At 40.1% G+C, this 21,207-nt stretch overlaps 1 protein-coding gene across 2 annotated transcripts in view; it reads left to right on the forward strand.

Annotated features, from left to right (window-relative positions):
- Positions 1–2,313: 2,313 nt before the first annotated feature.
- Dipk2b (divergent protein kinase domain 2B) overlaps positions 2,314–21,207 on the forward strand; it is a 50,869-nt gene continuing 31,975 nt past the window's right edge. The window contains exons 1-2 of one of the 2 annotated variants that reach the window (XM_060374538.1): positions 2,314–2,688; positions 13,914–14,178. In XM_060374538.1, coding sequence (XP_060230521.1) covers positions 2,453–2,688; positions 13,914–14,178 — 501 coding nt within the window. In that variant the 5' untranslated portion in view covers positions 2,314–2,452. The remainder of the gene's footprint in view (positions 2,689–13,913; positions 14,179–21,207) is intronic. The other variant, XM_060374539.1, reaches the window with a different exon arrangement.

The raw sequence follows: 21,207 nt of genomic DNA on the forward strand, positions 1-21,207 counted from the left end.
ATGTTCTTGCAGCACCACTGTAAGTTTGGGGAGATCGGAGAACCATTTGCAGAAGTTCCTTCTCTTCTTCCACCATGTAGTTTCTGGGAAGCAAACTCAGGGCATCTTGTTTAGCAGCAATCATCCTTACCCACTGAACCATCCCGCTGGCCTTAACTTTAGCAGAATTTTACACTTAACAAAAAAATGGAACTGAAGCCTATGAGACTGAAGGCACTCTAGCATTTTAAATTCCTACATAAACAAACCAAAACCTAATGTAAGCATTCCAGTAAAATCAGAAACTGTACCAATCAGAAGCTGGATGTAGGGCTCATACTGCTGTAACCCCAGAATTTAGAAGGCTATAGGAGGAATACTATTAGTTCCAGACCATCCTGGGCTATAAACAACGAGAGCTATTTCAAAATGAAAGGGAAGGAGGAAAAAAAGGAAGGAGAGAGGAGGGAGGGAGATCATTTCTCAACAAGATAGAAAAAGAGGACCAATCCCACCCCCAAAGCTTGTCTCCTGACCTCCACATGTGCACTATGGCAGAGAATATATAATATTGTACACATACACAAAAATAAATGAATAAATTTTAAAACCAACAATAACAAACATGATAAAACACTTCACCAACAACACAAAGATAACTAATAAGTACATGCTTAATCCCCAGAGAGCTGCCCTTAGCCAGCCCTTCTCATTACTGTTTAACCAAACTCATCACCTCCCTGACTCCATTCCCATTCCCTCTCAATTTCCTTTTCCCCTCCCGCAGTCCTGTCCTCCTGTGCACAGGAGCCTGGTAAGGTACTCCCAATCCTTGTGCAGAGTGGAGCAACCTGATTTGGTCCTGAAAGACTATTCCCATCTACTCCATGCTGTGAACTTCATCTTAGTATCCAGAGGAAGCTAATCCTGGACACTTAAATCCACTCAAGTCAGGCAGCCGCTGAGAAATGAGGCAAAGCGGTAAAGAAAAGAGGGGCTTTCAGGCTACAAAGAGGGCCAAGCAGAGCTGAGTACAACAGGGTTCCTTCTGCTACTGCCCTTATCAAGCTACAGAGACCACCAGCTTCTTTCCTCACTTGTTCTCAGATCAGCAATAAATATACTAATCTGGGGGTTTTCTATTCCTTAAGCAGCAAAAAGCTTTCAACTCTGTTTTAAATGTGTTGCTTAGAAGTCCTCCCCTATCAGTGGACTTGGGGAGGGGCATGCATGCAGAGGGTGGAGGAAGGGAGGGATTGGGACGGGAGGAGGGAGAGAACCACAGGGGGGATACAAAGTGAATAAAGTGTAATTAATAAAGATTTTTTTTTTTTAAAAAAAAAGGGCAAAATAAAAAAAATGTATTGCTTAATGGCCAGCAAACTAACTTCTAATTATTTCACTATGGAAATTGGTGAAAGCCAGGGAGAATGTCTGGTTAAGTGTATGACAGATTATCCAGTGCAGAGAAGGGAAAAGTTGGTGTGGGGTGGTGGTAGTGGTGGTAGTGGTTGGTGGTGGTGGTGTGTGTTAGACTCTGTGCTTGCTTGTGTGTGTGTGTGTGTGCATGTGTTACAGGGTTTGTGTTGTAGGGTGTATGTATATGTGGTATGAGCTGTGGGGGGGAAGAGAAAGAGAGAGAGAAAGATGTGGGGTGATATGTGTATGTGTGTGTGTTGTGGAAGACAAGGATGGGAGTGTGTGTGTGTGTGTGTAACTCTGTATATATCTGTTCTTATGGTAGTATGGTAGAGTCTATGTATGTATGTCTGGTTATAGAGTTTGTGTTGTGAAATATATATTCTGTGGAATTTTTGTGTGATATGGGGTGGTATGTGTGTGTCTTGGGATGGTGTGTGTGTGTGTTGTGGAGGATGAGGGTAGGGGTGTGGTGTGTTTTAAACTCTATGTATGTGTGTGTTGTGGGGTACACATGGATGTGGTATAAAGTTTATGTGTATGTGGTGTAAGGTGTGTGTGTGTGTGTGTGTGTGTGTGTGTGTTCCACAGAGACAGATATACCCAGAAAGAAAACAGTGGAGGGTGGAGGCCTTCAGGATTCCTTGAAACTCCCAGGTGGAACCTAGGTCCAACACACATCCTGCATGGACCTTTCCTGCCCAGCTGGGATATCCTGTGTTTGTCGAAAGGACTACACAGGGAAGCCATAGCCATTGTCCTTTCCGAAATCTGCCAGTGTGCCCCTCCCCAGGCTGAGGCAGCCGCCCTTAGCAGAGGAAGAGTGACTTTGGAAATGCGTTATCAGCATCCTCCATAGATTTCCTCACCTCCTGCCCAGCCCCATTAGCTGCTAGCTCCTCAGCATCCTCATACAGAAACTTCAGAGGCTGGGACAGGGTCAGCATCCTGAAGCCTGCTGCTTTTGACAGTTTCCTTTCTGGTCAAGCCTAACCTCTGTGCAACTCTGAGTGTACCGCGGATCACCACAGCCAGACGCAGCACAAAGCACAGGATGGAGCCCCGACACGGGGCTGCAACTGCCACATTTCACCAACGCTGGCCAGCCCAGGTCCTGCTGTGGGTCTCAACTCTGAGTTGTTCTTTCTCCTCTCCAGCTTCTCTCCCTCCTTCTCTGGTACCCCGAGTCAGAAGCAGCTACACTCTGGGAAGGACGTTCCTCGGTCTTGATAAATGCAATGCCTGCATCGGGACATCCATTTGTAAGAAGTTCTTTAAAGAAGAAATAAGGTCAGAACCATCATCAAATGCCTCTAAAGGGCAAATTGAGCTTCTCTTAGTGTGAAGCTTTCTAATTTTGGGGTGGGAACTTAGAGGAAGGCATTTAACAGCGGTAATGGGTTGACATAGGAGGGCAAGGGTAGAAACCAAATTGCAGCCCTAAATGCTAAAATCAAAGGCTTCTTTTGAAACTTAAAGGTGAAAATTATTTTCTATGACTGTACTAGCCTGGCACTGTTGAGTTTTTCTACTCACTCCTCATAACGGGAGGAATGAAATATATAGGACACTACTATGTAGCAGACATTTTAAGCTATCCCAAGTTGCACCCATTATTCAACAGTAAGTAGACATGGCAGGATTAAGGAACTTGCCCAAGGCAGAACTGGGATACAAAGACAATTTGCTCCAACATTTCAAGGCTTATTTTCTATTGTGAACACTGATCTGAGAAAAGTCAAAGTTCAGTTCATGGCAATGCATGTCACTCTCACCAAAAATAGCATCCATGCCTATCAACAACCCAGTCATGGACCATTTAACAAGGCTAGGAACTAGCAAGTACCAAATGGGAACAGCCACCACAGCTCTGTTTCTTACCTTCTAGGTGGTCAGAAAGAAAGGACAAAATTCAAATAACAGTGAGCTTTGGTCTGATGCACACTAGAGTACAAGAGCACTAGACAGGGGACACTGATTCAAGAGAGGGCTTTTCTGAAGAGAGGATTTGTGAGCAAGGTCTTACAGGATGAACTGAAGGTTTTTGGAAAGGAAAGGATTGAGACAGAAGAAGTATCTTAAACAAGTTGGAGGCAAGGGAATAGGTGCTGATAGCTGAAGTCCTAGGTATAAGTGGATATGGACAGACAAGAAGCCTGGAAGGTCATATGAGGCACAGACCCTTGAATGCTGGGCCTAGAAATGGGGGACTTAGCCGGTGAACCAGTGGTTCCCAGTTATTTTCAGCACTAAAGACCTTTTGACCTACACCATTTCTCCTCCCTCTGCCAAAACCTAACCTTATGGTTGTAAGAGTCTGACAAAAAAAAAAAAAAAATAGCATAAACAATGATGCCTGTGGCTGTTCCATTAGGTTACTAAAAAGAAACAATAAGTAGAAAAGCCCAATCAGAAATGTTAAACTTCTTTTTTTTTAATTTTTTTGCTTGTTTTTTTATTACTACATATTCATTGCTCAAAATGATGGGCTTCTTTATAACATTTTTATGCGTATATATTATGTGTCTTAATAGTGTTTATTCCATTATTTTTCTTGCTCCTTCCTCCCAATACCCTTTCTTTTCTCAAATAATCCCTCTTTATTTTCATTTCATATATTTAAAAAATCTATATTTCACATATAAGAAAATTGTGATATTTGTTTTTCTGAGTCTACCTTACTCCATTTAATATCATGACCTTCAATTCTATTCATTTTCCTAAAAATTACACACTTTTGTAATTCTTTATGGCTGAATAAAACTCTGAGTGTGTATTGTGACAGAAAACATTAAACTTCATTTTTATATGTTTTATTTCATGTATATGGTGTTTTCCATCAAATGTATGCTGGTCTTGAAGCCAAAAGTTAGTGTCAGATCCCCTGGGACTAGAGTTACTGACAGTTATGAGCTACCGTTTGGGTCCTGGAAATCCAATCTGGGTACTCTGTAATAGTATTCTTAACCAATAAACTACCTCTCTAAGATCTATTACACTTTTTTTTTTAAATTTTAGATGTTTTAGAGAGTTTATGTGGACATTTGCTATTAGGAATCTTTGGTTTCTAGTTTAGTCTTCCTGATGATGAAACGAAACTCCAGGCAGGGCCTCTCAAATGTTAGCCAAATATTCTACCACTGAGCTACTTTCTATCAAGCCTTTTGTAAACCCTTTGTAAAGGTTGCAAAGTTGAAGGATTGCTAAGTAAGTCTGCTCTGTAGCAGACAAAAGTGAGGGTGTTAACTGGGAGATAAAAATCCCTATTTCAGGTCGATCTCATAAAAAATTGTAGGCAGGGTGGCCTGGGGTTATTCTCAGGGACTGAAGAACCAGAAGAGAGGTCATTCTGGACAAAAGAAGGCAGAAAAGATACACCTGGGTTCATCTCTATGTTCATTTTGTTGATTGACACAATATGAAAGGAAGTCATATAAATATGGAGGTGTTGAATTTGAACTCAGAGCTTCCCACCTTGGAAGTAGGATTCAGAGAACTGAGAATATGATGAAATGTGCTGATTACTCAGAGAAAGTAGCAATGAGGATATGGGTATAGTTTAATTTGGTAGAGAAAGAAACTGAAGAATTCCAAGCCTCCCTAATCAAGTAAAAGATGTTTTTCTCGTAACACTGTTTCATTAGAGTTCAAGACATTCATGTGCACCTAAAGAGGACATGTGTAGTTGCACACAGGAAAACATTAGACAGGGCAGTTTTGTGAGGTTACAGTGCTCTGTGCTGAGAATGCTTAACCTCAACAGAAAGAGACAGAGAGGAACTGAGGGTATGGTCCTGCTTATCATCTTTCTTGCCACCTTATAAATAATTTTCTTTCATTATAAGCATAGTAGTTGCTTATTTTAGAAATGTTGGTTAAGAAATTTTCAAAATAAAAATCATATAATTTATTCTGAAGTGGGCTAGAGAGATGGATACATGGGTAAAATGCTTGCTATGAACTTGGATTGCCAGCACCCCCATAAAAAACTGGACATGGGTACATGGGCTCATAACTCCAGAAGTGGGAAGTAGAAACAGATGAATCCACAGAGGTCCTGTTAAAGCAAACAAATATAATCTTAGTGTTGGAAAGGCAGAGACAGGCAGTGTGTAATTTATATTTTATTACACCCACCTCTGCCTCTTGAGTATGGGAATTAAAGATGTGTACCACTACTTCTGGGACACATTCTAATTTTCAATTTACAGTTGTTGAGCATGGGAAGCCCCTGGTGTATCACTAGCATCCTTACAAAGGACAGATAGAGATGGTAAAGTTTTTTGGTTTTTTTGTTTGTTTGTTTGTTTTGCCAATTGTGGCTCTCGAGTTTACCCAGCTAGCCTAGGAAGCTTGTCTGTCATTTGCATCCCAGCATTGTCCAGTCCTGAATGAAGACCAGGGCTGTAATGTCCACATAAGGACCAGCCTAGATAATTACAATCACACTTCTGAGAGCCTTAGATGGGTTTTCTTCTGAGGCACAATGAGAATATTTGTAAAAGCAGTGAAATGTTTGGAGAGTAGATAAACAAGACCAAGATGAACAACTATACGATGAGACTGGAGATAGAGCATGAGTTGAGCATGCCAAGACCCCTGGCTCCATCCTCAGCACCAAAATAAGCAAGCAATCAATAGAGGGAGGGAGGGAGGGAGGGAAAAGAGAGAGAGAGAGAGAGAGAGAGAGAGAGAGAGAGAGAGAGAGAGAGAGAGAAGAGGTAAAAGAAAAAACAAAACGGACCAATAATCCTGAAAAAAATCAGCTTAACATTAAGTGGAGCTTTGAGTTGGAGGCCAGCTGTGTGTACAGAGTGAGTCCAGGTCAGCCAGGGCTACACAGAGAAGCCTAGTCTCCAAAAAAAATTTAAAAAAAAGCACAACTGGAATGTGATCTAACCAATTTTTCTGTTCAATCTATGTTGACTTTTGCATCCTAAAATTTATTTATTTATTTATTTATTTATTTATTTATTACAATTTATTCACTTTGTATCCCATGTGTACACCCCTCCCTCATCTCTTCCTGGTACCACTCACCCTCCCTCTTCTCCCTCTATGCCCCTTCCCTAGTCCACTGAAAAGGGAGGACCTCCCCCTCTTCTATCTGACCTTAGCCTATCAGGTCTCATCAGGGTTGGCAGTATCATCTTCCTCTGTGGGCTGGCAAGGCTGCATGCTCCCCAGGGATAGGTGATCAAAGAGTCAGCCACTGAGTTCATGTCAGGGACAGCCCCTGTCCCCTTACTAGGAAACCCACTTGGAAACTGAGCAGCTATGGCCTTCCTCTGAGCAGGGGGTCTCTCCATGCATGGTGCTTGGTTGGAATATTAGTCTCTGCAGGCCACCCTGGGCCCAGGTTTTTTTGGCTCTTTTGCTCTCCTTGTGGAGCTCCTATGCCCTCCAAATCTTTCTATCTCCCTCTTCTTCCAGAAGGTTCCCTGAACTTCTCCAGTTTGACTGTGAGTCTCAGCATCTCCTCTGATACACTGATAGGTAGAGTCATTCAGAGGCCTCCTGTGTAAGGTTCCTGTCCTGTTCTTTGGCTTCTCTTACTTCCAATGTTTATCCTGTTTGTCCTTCTGTGTGAGGTTTCAGCCTCTTCCCTAGGGTCCTCCTTGTTGTTTCACTTCTTTAGGACTTAGATTTTAGTATGTTTATCCTATATTATATGGCTAATATCCACAAATATACCATATGTGTCTTTCTGTTTCTGGGTTACCTCACCCACTATGATCTTTTCTAGTCCCTACCATTTGCCTGCAAATTTCATGATTTTCTTGTTTTTAGTTGCTGAGTAGTGTTCCACTGTGTAAGTGTACCACAATTTCTGTATCCATTCTTCAGTTAAGGGACATCTAGGTTGTTTCCAAGTTCTGGCTATTAAGAATAACGCTGCTCTGAACATAGTTGAGAAAATGTCCTTGTTTTAGGGTTAGTATCACTTCTTTAATCACCAGAGAAATGCAAATCAAAATGACCATGAGATTCCACTTCACACACATCCAAATGGCTAAGATCAAAAACTCAAAGGATGATGCATGCTGGAGAAGCTGTGGGGAAAAGGGAACCCTCCTCCATTGCTGGTGGGAATGTAACCTTGTACAACCACTTTGGAGATAAATCTGGCACTTTCTCAGAAAATTAGGAATAGTGCTACTTCAAGATCCAGCTATACCACTCCTGGGCATATATCCAAAAGTTGCATTCTAAATTTGAAATAAAAAGGTTGTAAGGAAATTAGGTGGGCCTGACTGATATGATCCTTCTACTGAAAATATACTTAGACAAGAAACACTGCATACCACCAACCAGGAGAATCCACTATGATCTGTTTGGCCCATATTGTATATACAAGGAGAAGGGCTTTGGGAAGATGGTGAATGGTTTAAGGAATCAGTATGATGCAATGACAAGTAAAAGAGAAAAGAGAGACAGGAAATATTCTGGGAAGCAAAATCTTTCCTAGGAGTTCTTGGGATCTCCTGACTACATGTGATTTGCTTAACATCCCCAATCCCTAAGCCTTAAAGAATGTTCAAACACCGCCTACTGACTAGTGAAGGGCTTTCCAGAAAACAAATTATTAAATTGGGTTGTTTGTTTTTTATCTTTCCTTCTCCCTAGCCTTTTTGTTGTCCTCTTCACAAAAAATTTGGTAATTCCTTTTCTTGTATCTGTGATCAAATAGATGACAAGAAAAAAAAAAAAAAAGAACAGAACGCTAATGAAGGGAGGGTTTATTGTGTCTTATAGTTTCAGAGCAATCCAATATCATGGCAGGGAAGGTATGCCAGGGAAGACTTGGCAGCTCTGTGGCCAGAGGAGGGAACAACAGCTGGCAGTATAGCAATGGCAGTCAGGAAGCAGAAAAGAATGCATGCTGAGCATAGCTGGCTTCCTCATTTTTCCCCTTTTATTCAGCCCAGAGGCCTAGTACATGGGATGGTGCCATTCACATTCAGGATGGGTCTTTGTGTCTCAGTCCAACCTCTCTAGAAAGCCCCTCAAAGGCATTCCCAGAGGTACATCTCACGTAATACGGAATCCATTCAAGCTGAGAGTGGAAATTACCTCTTACAAAAGAGGGAAGTAATTATTACTTTAATTCATTTTCTGACCCTAATTCAGAACCTTAGCAGCTCTGAGACCTATACAATCTGCCATTCCTCAATTCATCCATGTGCCCATTCATCTAATGTCTTGATGCTCATTCATCCAGGCAGTCCTCCCATTCGTTCTTCTACCCCACCATCATTTTGTGGATTCTATGATCCTATCCTTTGAGCATCTTTCTCCTCACATATGCATCTTACATCCAAATATCCACCATGGTTCATTTCTATGTCCAAACATTCATTCATCTAACTACAAGGTATTGAGTACTACCTTAATAAGAAGCATACTGCTAAACTCTTGAGTAATAAAGTTGAAAGAAAGAGACCATATCTTTGCCCTGTAGGATCTTTTTATTGAGAAAACAGAGAAGTAAGTAATGGCTAAAGCACGATGTATAAATGTCCAATGAAGAGTGACATGGGAACATGTAGAAAGAAACCTACCTCAACTGAGAGTAAAACAAATGAAGATCAGAAGGAGTGGTACCTGTCTGGGATTTAAAAGGTTAAGTAGATGTTATCCAGAGAAGAAAAAAGAAGAAAGTGTTTCCAACAAAATGAAGGGCATGTCAGGGATCTGAAAGGATTACATTATCCAAGAGTAACCAGTAATTTAATGAGAACAATGCAAGCTTATAAGGAAAATGAACAGCAGGTGATAAGCTTTGGAATATCATTGTGGATGGTACTAATGACTGTGACTGTGTCCTGAGAGGTTTTTTGTTTTGTTTTGTTTTGTTTTTTTTTAAAGAAGATAGATGGTTTTAGGGTTCAGTATAGAGTTGAGAGATGAGAAGAGGGGCAAGTAATACTTAAGAAGGCATGTGTAAACACAGTAGATGAGAAAATTTCATCCTAGTTCTAGTTCTGCCCCCCCCATCACTACTAAACACATACCTTCCATAATCATTCTGATGTTTCTCTTCAGTTCTGAGGAAGTATGGTCCTGATGGCCTACCTTTCATGCAGCAGAAATTTGGCCAGCCTCACCTCAGTCATACCCATGATCTCAATTCAAAAGAAAGAGTAGAGGAAGACCCTTATCAGTGGACTTGGAGAGGGGAATGGGAGGAGATGAGGGAGGGAGAGTGGGGTTGGGAGGGAAGGAGGAAGGGGGCTACATCTGGGACACAAAGTGAATAAACTGTAATTAATATTAAAAAATAAAAATTAAATTTAAAAAAAGAGTAGAGGAAGAAAATGCAGCCAGTCCTGATGAGACTTGATAGGCTAGGGTCAGATGGAAGGAGAGGAGGACCTCCCTTATCAGTGGACTGGGAGAGGGGCATGGGAGGAGAAGAAAGAGGAAATGTGGGATTGGGAGGTAGGAGGGATGGGACTACAGCCGGAATACAAAATGAATAAACTGTAATTAATTTTAAAAAAGAAAAAGGCTCAGAAAAGAATCTTTCAGCTTTTGTTAGGACGCCTGTTTCGAGTATGATTATAAAGAGAGAAATTCTCCAAGAAAGAATCCTGAAGCACTTAGTGTATGGATAATGTTAAAGTTATAATATTTTCCATTGGAGGTGCTCTCCCACACTGTCTGACATGTTGTCGAAGAAAACATGTACACAGTAGAATCCTATCAAGCCTTTGTGACAGTAAAATGTTACTAAGTTACATTAAACCCAGACCAAAAACTCCAGAGAATCTCTTGCATGAAGACAGAAACTACAGCTGCTATGTATGCCTTTTCTAAGACACTGCTTAATGTAATGTCCTAGAGTGGATGTATAAGATGTTGAATCTATCAATCATTTAGTGTTTTAAAACTGTGCTGTGGGCGTCACACCTACATTTAATTATCTCCTTCATGTTATTTAATTTCCGCTAAATTAACTTGCTTAAATAAATTCCCCTAATTTGTTCCTCCCACAATATATTTAGCTTGATGTGGATTTAAGAAAAGTTGTGATCTAGAGACTATACTTAACTGAGTCTCTGGAGAAATATAACAGATCTGTGACAGGATAGTTGTGGTTTTCAAACTCTTTAATGCTGTAAAAAATATCACTTTAAAACTTTTAAATTCTTGCTCTTCACCGGTAGCAGAAATTAAAAGTTCAGTGGCGAAAGAAAGAAAGAAAGAAAGAAAGAAAGAAAGAAAGAAAGAAAGAAAGAAAGAAAGAAAGAAAGGAAGGAAGGAAGGAAGGAAGGAAGGAAGGAAGGAAGAAAAGAAAGAAAGAAAGAAAGAAAGAAAGAAAGAAAGAAAGAAAGAAAGAAAGAAAGAAAGAAAGAAAGAAAGAAAGAAAGATTTTTGATTTTCTAAACTACAGAATATTGGCATTTTAGTAAATGAAGAGCAGGGCCATGTTTTCACTGACATTCTGCTAGTCAGTGACATAGGCAGACAACACTGTGAGATACACACTTCGCAGCACTATTATGTCACACCATTTTGAATGGAAGAAAGCAGGTCTGTTTTTCTATCACAATCATTATGGAATTTTCTTGAACATCACTGAACCTGCATATCACCTACCAAGACATGCTGTCATAAGAGCCTCTCAGCAAATGACAACAGAAAAAAAGGACAATGACCTTGTCCCACAGAACAGCAAGTCTCTCTCCCCTCAACTCTACCAGTTGGTTGAATGGAATCCCTAAGAGCTATTTCCCTTTCTAACTAATTGTCTATGATTCCTCAGAAAAGTCACATATAATCTGTCTTCACTTGTCTCATCCACAAAACAGATGAAGATGGGACAAGGAGAGAATAAGCTTTCAGGATTTGCCAGTTCTAACCTTTAGTAATATTATTGACCTGCTCCCAAGAGCTAATTCATAAAATGGATTCTATAGGAATAAACAATGGTAATCTAGTGAAGGTTGCAAGCTCTGTAGCCTTGAATGCTATTTCTTTCAATTTCTGATCACATGTCTTTGGAAAAATAATGTAACCATTCCATGTCTCAGGGTCCTCATCTGTACAATTCATAATGCTCTCAACCTCATAGGTATATTGAAAGGATTATGTGCTGGAGATGTAGGTCTATAGTAGAGCATTTGCCCAGCATGTTTGATATCCTGGGAGCAATTTTAGTGTCAAACACACACACAAAAAGATTAAATAAATTAACAAAGAGGTTGACATAGTCAAAGGTTTCATAAATGTGTGTTACTATTATTATCACCTCATTGTAAATCCTAAGTTCCAGGACCTTTATTGGGCTGGAACTTTATGACTAAGAGAAGTTACTGGAAGGAGGACTACCTCTGGGCCCTGAGCCCTGGGTCCTTTTTAGTCCTTTTTAGAAAGGAAAATGAGTCCCCACAGTTGTCCTGAAACTTCTGGTAAAAGTGACTTTTTTAATTTTTATTTTTTTTAATATTAATCAAGGTTATTTACTTTGTATGCTAGCCGTAGCTTCCTTCCTCATTCCCTCACAATCCCACCCTCCCTCCCTCCCTCATCTCCTCCCTGTACCTTTCCAAAAACACTGCTAGGGGAGGTCCTCCTCCCCTTCCATCTGACCCTAGCTTATCAGGACAGGCTGCAGTGTCCTTCTCTGTGGTCTAGCAATGCTGTTCCTCCTTTGGGGGTCGATAGGAGGTAAAGGAGCCAGTCATTGAGTTCGTGTCAGAAATAGTTCCTGTTCCCCTTATTAGGAAAACCCACTTGGATACTGAGCTACCATGGGCTATATCCGAGTAGGGGTTCTAGGTTATATCCATGCATGGTCCTTGGTTGGAGAAACGGTCTCATAGAGGACCCCCGTGCCCTGATATATTTTGTCCTTGTGGAGCTCCTGTCTTCTCCCAGTCATACTAACTTCCCCTTTTATCATATGATTCTCTGCACTCTACCAAAGGTTTGGTTATGAGTCTTAGTATCTGCTTTGATATGCTGCTAGGTAGAGTCTTTCAGAGGCCTTCTGCGGTAGGCTCCTGTCCTGTTTCTTGTTTTCTCCTACTTTCCATGACCATCCCATTTGTCTTTCTAAGTGAGAATTGATCATCTTACCCCGGGTCCTCTTTCTTGTTAAAAATGACTTTTTTCAAACTCTTTTCAAGTTCATCTTCTTCAATATCCCTGTGGCAAAGTTCTAAACAGAACCACTGTGTTTGCATCCATTGCAGTTTGCAGCATTGCACTGCAGAAGCAGCTTGCTGACAGTACTTTTCCAACTGTGAGTGGCTGGAGCTCTTTATACAGAAGGGACTTAGTGACTTGGTCTCTCCTGCTGTTGTTCTTGATCTTGACCTTTTTACCTTTAAATTTTCTTATAGCTTGCCTCGCTATCAAAATACTAGGAATGAACTGGTGGTATGGTTCATTTATAGCACATTTGGGTAGTAGCATACCCAAAGCCCTGAGCTCTGGCCCCAGAACTCCAAATAATAAACAATCTGTGAGCAAAGCTGAATTGTGTGAATAAGAAAGCAAAACAATATACAGTTAAGGTTCATCAAAATGCTAATTCATCAAAAATATACTAGCCAAAACCCGTTACCATGGGCTTCCCAACAGTACTAAATAACAAGAATTTAAAACTCCCATTTAACTTCAATATTTGATATAGTCTGATTTTCACTTGCAGTATGACCTTCAGTAAATAATAATAAAGGCAGATTTTTTGAGTAATTTTTTTGACAAAAATCAAAAGCAGATTCAACATTTTTCCCTAATGGAAATGTCAGCAAACAGCTGGAGAAGTGACTCTGTTAGAAAGTGTTATGGTGGTGCCTAGGAAATCAGCAGATGACAGTAGGTCAATGCCTCTCCCATGAGGAGGATTAACAGCTGACCAAGCCATGGTGCTCAATCACACACCTGCTGGAGCCACATGGCTTCAAAATTGATGCATATTAAGCAGCCATGGGTGCTTGAAAATCACTTGATGCTGATGACTTATTTCAACGTGGATGGGGCTCCTTGAGGTTGGATATGGGAGCGTGGTGGTCTCTCAAGTTCAGGCCCAAGATCCTCTTGGAGATATGTTTCCAAGACCTAAGCATTGGTCAAAGGATGAATGGTTTGGACAAATAGAGTATGTAAAGCAAAATAGTTGGGGGTTTATAACCCTCATTGTCAACATTGTGTAGGATTTTGAGCAAGATACTTAAAGTCTGTAAGCCTTAGTTTCCATACCTGTATGGTGAGAATGGGGTATGAAAAAAACCAAAACCATAAAGCTATCGTCTTAAAAAAATGGGCTGAAGTTCAAGGAGCTATAGTTGTCCCTTCTGTACATTGGGAGAAGAGGACAGTTTTTGTGACCTCTTATGTGACATCATATGTATACTTCTAAGTCTGGCCAAAGTAATCCTCTTGTAAAAGGAGTTTAGAACAAATCAAAGTAAAAGGAATGATCAGACAGGCTGTTGTCCTGTTTTCCTGCCTCTCGACTCTGTTGACCTCTTTTTCACAGGTTTATCCTATGCTTTCCACAGATTTGACAACTCACTGGCTTCCCACCTGGGACTGCCTTCTCAGGACTTGGTATCTTATGCTGCGAATTACACAGATGATTCTAAAACCTGGCGCCCTGTGGAGATTTCTCGACTAGTCAGTAAATACCGAAGTGATATCTCTGACAGAAGGATCTGTGCCTCTGCATCAACTCCAAAGACCTGCAGCATTGATCGCATCCTTCGGAAAACAGGGAGGTTCCAGAAATGGCTGCAGGCCAAGCGCCTCACACCTGACCTGGTCCAGGTGAGTACAGGCCATGAGTGGAGTTAGGGGTGGCAAGAGATATCCATTCGTACTTCTGTATTTCTCGCCTCAGAACACAGGAGCTCACTGCTGGCTATATCATTTCACACTTGCCTAACATTGGAGTCAAAATTGAAATGACTACCCTGGCACAATAGGTACATCTGCTATCCTAGCATTTGGGAGGCTGAGGCAAGTGGAGAGCCAGCCTAGGCTATATAGTGAAACACTATATAAAATAGAAACAAAGGAAATGATCATTAGTGGACAAGAAAAGTCATGCTACCAAAAGTCTCTTGCCAAGAACACATGGCACATGGGACAATTTTGTTTCTTGCATGCTCTTTGCTGAACAATCTTTCAAATTAGAACCGCATCAGAGGCACATGGTGACTACATTGTGAGATCTTGCTTCCAGGGTCCCTTGGGAAGTAATCACTGTAATGTGTGTTGCCCCAGTAGTTTTGAAGGTTCACTGGAGAGGTGCTATGGGATGAATTAAGTGTCTCCACAGTGTGATTTCTCCTGCCAACCATGGAATTACTGAAAGTTGAAACAACTAACATTTTAAATAATGGAATCTGTTTGGTGTTAGAATCATTGAGGTTTAGGCTACTCAATTCGTATCAAAGAAATTATTTGGAATATAACTGGTGGTTTGAACAAAAATAGCCCCATATGCTCATATGTTTGATGACTTGGTCCCCAGCTGGTAGAACAGTTTGAGAAGGACTAGGAAGCTCATAAAAGGAGGTGTTTTATTGGAGGCTAAATGAGGTGATTTGACATTTCAAAAGACTGCTATTCCCATTCTTATCTATCTATCTATCTATCTATCTATCTATCCATCCATCCATCCATCCATCTATCTATCTATCTATCTATCTATCTATCTATCTATCTATCTATCTATCTATCATATTTCTGTCTGTCTCTATCTTCCTCACTCTTTCACACTGCCTTTCTCTGACTCCTCTTGCAGATCAGAATGTAAGCTCTCAGCTGTTTGTTTTTGCTGCTATTTCTTTGCTCAACTATCAAGGATTCTAACTCTTTAAAGCCATGAGCCCAACCCAAATGCTTATATAAGTTGCCTTGGTCATAGTGTCTTATCACAGCAAGAGAACACTTACTAAGACACTTGATCTACTAATTTTCAGGCCTTCATTTCATTGTGGATTTACAAAAAAAAGGGGGGGGGGACACAAGTAGGTCACCCATTCAGTCCAATAAAATGACCCCTAAATCTTTCTTTATGAATCTCACGAATGAAGACAAAACAAAGCATGGTAAAAGGTTTCCCCATGGACAGGTTTAAGCATAAAGGGGGAACAAGAGAAGACTAGGGGAAAAGTAGACATAAGACAGGTTACTAAGGCCTGCCTACATGGTACTCAAATGCAGAATAGAGGAGGGCCCTACTCAAAGTGTAACTAAAGTCTGAACAGTCAAGACATACCATGCAAGAGAAGCTTGTCATTATAGAGCTTTGAAGTTTTCTAGCATTTTTTTTTACATAATAGTGAACCAAGCCCCCTCAAAAGACATCAAACTATCTTCCATTTTTTCTGTGAAAGTCTTCCTTTGAGATCTCACTACTCCTGTTCTGATGTACAGTAGCCCTTCCCTGTATTTGCCATTCCATTGTACAGTTCCCCTTATCCACAGTCAACTATGGTTCAGAATATTAAATAGAAAATTGCAGAAACAAGCAACTAATAGCTTTGAAGTAACTCTTATTATAGTATGACATTTTAAGTATTATATATTTTATTTAATTGGCATCAGGATGTCCTTTAAGCATATCTCTGTGTGTGATGGTTTGAATAAGAATGCCCTCCATAGACTCATATGTTTGAATGCTTGGCCCACATGGACTGGCAATATTAGGAGGTGTGTGTGGATTTGTTGGAGGAAGTGTGTAACTGTGGAGGTGGGCTTTGAGGTCTGCTATGCTCAAACTATGCCCAGTGTTGTACACAGTCTCTATCTGGTGCCTATGAATCAAGACGTAGAACTCTCAGCTCCTTCAACACCATGTCTACCTGTACCCTGCCATGCTTCCTGCCATGACTAGATATTTGAAACTGTAAGCCAGCCCCAATTAAATGCTTTCCTTTATAGGAGTTGTCTTGGTCATGGTGGTCTTTTCACAGTGATAAAGCCCTAACTAAGACTATGTTTTCTTTTTTGTGAGATAGTGTGTCTCATTGAACCTAGAGCTTACCACTTTGGCTAGACTGGATGACCAATGAGCTCCCAGAATCCACCTGTCTTCACACCCCAACCCTTACAGGCATATGCCACCATCCCAAGACTTTATATGGACACTGGGGATCCAAACTCAGGCCCTCACGCTTGCACAGAAAGCACTTTATTTACTAACTGAGCCCCACAATTATTGTATTTTAGTATTAGTTATCATTAATCTTTTGCTGTGACTAATATATAAATTAAACTTTTTCAGTGCTCTTTGGATATGGAGAGAAACATAGTTAATTTATAATTGGTTTATTTAGGATGGAACTATATATGGTTTTTCTCACACAGAGAATATCTTAGAACAAATTACCTGCAGATAAGGAATGGATGCTTTTTCTATAAATGTGACTTGGCTTAGAAGCCTCTGGTCTGGTGATGTTTACATAAAATAAAGGAAGCAGAGACTAAACATTATGACTATAGAATACCTCCTGTAAAGAAAGTAACATGGAAGAATAAATTATAGAACCAACTTATGTTCAACAATGTTTATTAGGCCATAGAATCTATCAATAACTTTTTGGAACTAGAAATATTAAAGACGATTTTCTCTAATAAAAATTCAGTAGCAGACAAAAAAATAAAAAGACAAAGGAAAAAATACAAGGATTTAACAACATTATCATTAGAGCACAGAGCAAAGAACAGAAATTGTAATACGGAGAAAATGACAATGAGGAAAATTCTATATTACCATTATGTACATGATTGATTAGCCTTTGCTAAATCACTGTTCAGAGGAAAATCAGAAATAAATGCAGTGTTGTACTGGGAAGCCATCAATATGAGTTTAATCCTTAATGTGAAAGAATAATACAAAAAGATACAAAAATGAATCGGAGTTCAGTCCAAAGTCAGGGCCACTTACAGTAGACATAATTTTTCCAACTATGTTAATTCTCTTCTCTAAATATTATCTAGATTTCTGGGGAAGGCATGATTCATAAACCTTTCCAGTCTATTAAGAAATAAATTTACTCCCAGTTTATATATGGCAGCAGACCACGAAGGAAGATTAAAATAGATCTCTGAGGCCAGTAAGATGACTCAGTATGTAAAAGTATGTGCCAGCAAGCCTCACAGTCTAAATTCAATCCCAGGAACCCATGTGGTAGAAAAGAACTGACTCCGGCAAGCTGTCCTCCAACCTTCACATACATACCATTTCATGTGCTCCCATCATACACACACACTAAGTAATTATTAATTTAAAAGTTTGAGAGAGGATGAAAAAATTTATTTGGGGAGCACAGTTTTCGGGGGTACAGTCCATCATATGACATACCCACTGGGATAGGTAGGAGCTATATTTCTGTTCACCATAATTTCTTGAAATATACTTGAAATTTTACCAATTAAAGAAAGTAAGGTAAAAACAAAAAAAAAGGATTCTCTACCTTACCATACAAGGACAGGAAACACATTCCTTCAGAAAGCGCTATGTTTTCTTTTTGGACAAAAGAAATCCCCTGTAAATTCACTGTCAGTCTGTCTTCTTGTAACTTTCATGCATATAAAGTATTTCATTTCTACTCATATCCCCTAAACCTTCCTCCTAAATTGTTGCATCTCTAGTCTAAACAACCCCAGTTCTATTTCCCGTCTGCCCATTGCACTCATACTAAAGTATATTAATCTTTATCTCAACTAAAAACATCTCTGTGGCTAGATTTTCATTTATAAGAACAGAACATTTTATTTATCCCACAAAATATGAACTTAGATTAAATCCATTACTCTAGCCTATGAGCTTAAGACTGACTCAAAAAAATAATTACATTTACTTATAAATATCTTGTGAGTTTGCATGTTGCCTTCATGTATGTGTATACCACATGTGTACTATTGCTCACAAAAAAACAGAAGAAAGTCTTTGACACCCTGGAATCCACGTAGTTATGAGCCACCATGTGAGTACTGGGAACTGAACCTGGGTCCTCCCAAAGAACAGCTAATGCTTTTAACAGCTGAGCTATATTTCCAGCCTCTTGATTCTGATTTTTTTCTCATACCACTATCATCCCAAGTACACATCATCCTCAGTTTTAATTAACAAAACTTTAGTTATTTACTATTGCTATTAAAATTGTTACACAGGAAAAGGCCAAACATAAAGCCTATTGTTTCGTGGAAATTTTTCTGTTTGATTTTAGGCAAGTTCAGTTAGCCGATTATTATTATAATTATTATTATTATTATTATTTAATTTAAAGGTTTGTGTACTTTATTTTTTTAATTTTTTATTTAACTTTTATTAATTACACTTTATTCATTTTGTATCCCCCCATAAGCCCCTCCCTCCCCTCCCAGTCCCACCCTCCTCCCCTTCTGCATGCATGCCCCTCCCCATGTCCACTGATAGGGGAGGTCCTCCTCTCCTTCTTTCTGATCTTAGTCTATCAGTTCTCATCAGAGTGGCTGCATTTTCAGGGTTCTAGGTTATCTCCATGAATAGTCCTTGGTTGGAGTATGAGTCTCTGGGAAGTTCCCTGTGTTCAAATTTTCTTGTTCTCTTGCTCTCCTTGTGGAGTTCCTGTCCTCTCCAGCTCTTACTATTTCCCAGTTCTTACATAAAATTCCATTCACTCTGCCCGTCACTTGGCCATCAGGCTCAGCATCTGCTTTCACAGTTTGCATGGCAGAGGCTTTCAGAGGCCCTCTGTGGCAGGTTCTGAGGTTGTTTCTTGTTTTCTTTTTCTTCTGATGTCCATCCTCTTTGCCTTTCAGAATGGGGATTGAACATTTTAGTTAGGGTCCTCTCTTTTGCTTAGTATGTTTAGATGCACAGGTTTTAGTGGGTTTATTCTATGTTGTATGTTTACATGAGTGAGTATATACCGTGTGTGTCTTTTTGCTTCTGGGACAGCTCACTCAGGATGATCCTTTCCAGGTCCCACCATTTACCTGCAAATTTCATGATTTACTTATTTTTCATTGCTGAGTAATACTCCATTGTAGAGATGTACCACAGTTTCTGCATCCATTCTTCAGTTGAGGGGCATCTGGGCTGTTTCCAGCTTCTGGCTATTACAAATAAAGCTGGTTGAGCAAACATGGTTGAGCAAATGTTCTTTTTGTATACTTGAGCCTCTTTTGGGTATATGCCTAGGAGTGGTATGGCTGGATCTTGAGGAAGCGCTATTCCTAGTTGTCTGAGAAAGTGCCAGATTGCTTTCCAGAGTGGTTGTACAAGTTTACATTCCCACCAGCAGTGGAGAAGGATTCCCCTTTCTCCACAACCTCTCCAGCATGTGCTGTCACTTGAGGTTTTGGTCTTGGTCATTCTGATGGGTGTAAGGTGAAATCTCAGGGCTGTTTTGATTTGCATTTCCCTAATGGCTAATGAGGTTGAGCATTTCTTTAAGTGCTTCTCTGCCATTCGATATTCCTCTACAGAGAATTCTTTATTTAGCTCTGTTCCCCATTTTTTAAGTGGATTACTTGGTTTGCTGCTTTTCAGCTTCTTTAGTTCTTTTTTTTTTTTTTGCATAAGAGTTTATTTTATTTTATTTTTCACAGTAAACTAATATTTATTTTGTTCTTTTTTATGTTTTTTATTTTATTTTTTTTCTTTAACTTTTATTAATTACACTTTATTCATTTTGTATCCCCCCATAAGCCCTTCCCTCCTCCCCTCCCGGTCCCACCTCCCCCTTTCTGCATGCATGCCCCTCCCCAAGTCCATGATAAGGGAGGTCCTCCTGTCCTTCTTTCTGATCTTAGTCTATCAGTTCTCATCAGAAGTGGCTGCATTGTCAGGGTTCTAGGTTATCTCCATGAATAGTCCTTGGTTGGAGTATGAGTCTCTAGGAGGTTCCCTGTGTTCAAATTTTCTTTTTTTTTTTTTATCAGTTACATTTTATTAACTCTGTATCCTAGCCGTGTCCCAATCCCTCATTCCCTCCCAGTCCCTCCCTCCCTCCCTCATCTCCACCGTGCCCCTTTCCAAGTCCACTGATAGGGGGGACCTCCTCCCCATTCATCTGATACTGTTTTATCAGGTATCTTCAGGACTGGCTGCAAAGCCCTCCTGTGTGGCCTAACAGGACTGCTCCTCCCTTTGGGGATGGGGAGACCAAAGAGCCAGTCATTGAGTTCCTGTTAGAAATAGTCCTTGTTCCCCTCACTTTGGGAAACCAATTGGTTACTGAGCTACCACAGGCTACATCTGAGTGGAAATTCTAGGTTATATCCATACATGGTCCTTGGTTAAATGTTCATCTCAGAAAAGACCCTGTGCCCAGATATATTTGGTCCTTGTGGAGCTCCTATCCTTTCCCCATCAGACTAACTCCCCTTCTTTCTTATGATTCCCTGTACACTGCCAAAGGTTTGGTCATGAGTCTTTGCTTTGAAAACACTGCTAGTTAGAGTCTTTCAGATGCGCTCAGGAGACTCCTGTCATACGTTCAATGCACATCCCATCTGTCTTTCTAAATGAGGATTGATCATCTTACCCCATGTCCGCTCAATTGATTATCTTTTTTAGGTGTATAGATTTCATTATGTTTATCATATCTTCTAGGTCTGTATAAGTGAGTATATCCCATGTTTGTCTTTCTCCTTCTGGGATATTTCACTCAGAATGATCTTTTCTAGATCTCATCATTTGCCTGCAAATTTCATGATTTCCTCCTTTTTGATTGCTGAGTAGTATTCCATTGTATAAAAATACCACAATTTCTGTACCCATTCCACCGTTGATGGACATCTGGGTTGTTTCCAGGTTCTGGATATTACAAATAGAGCTGCTATAAACATGGTTGA

Source organism: Meriones unguiculatus, chromosome X (assembly GCF_030254825.1).
Source record: "Meriones unguiculatus strain TT.TT164.6M chromosome X, Bangor_MerUng_6.1, whole genome shotgun sequence".
NCBI classification, from domain to species: Eukaryota; Metazoa; Chordata; class Mammalia; order Rodentia; family Muridae; genus Meriones; species Meriones unguiculatus.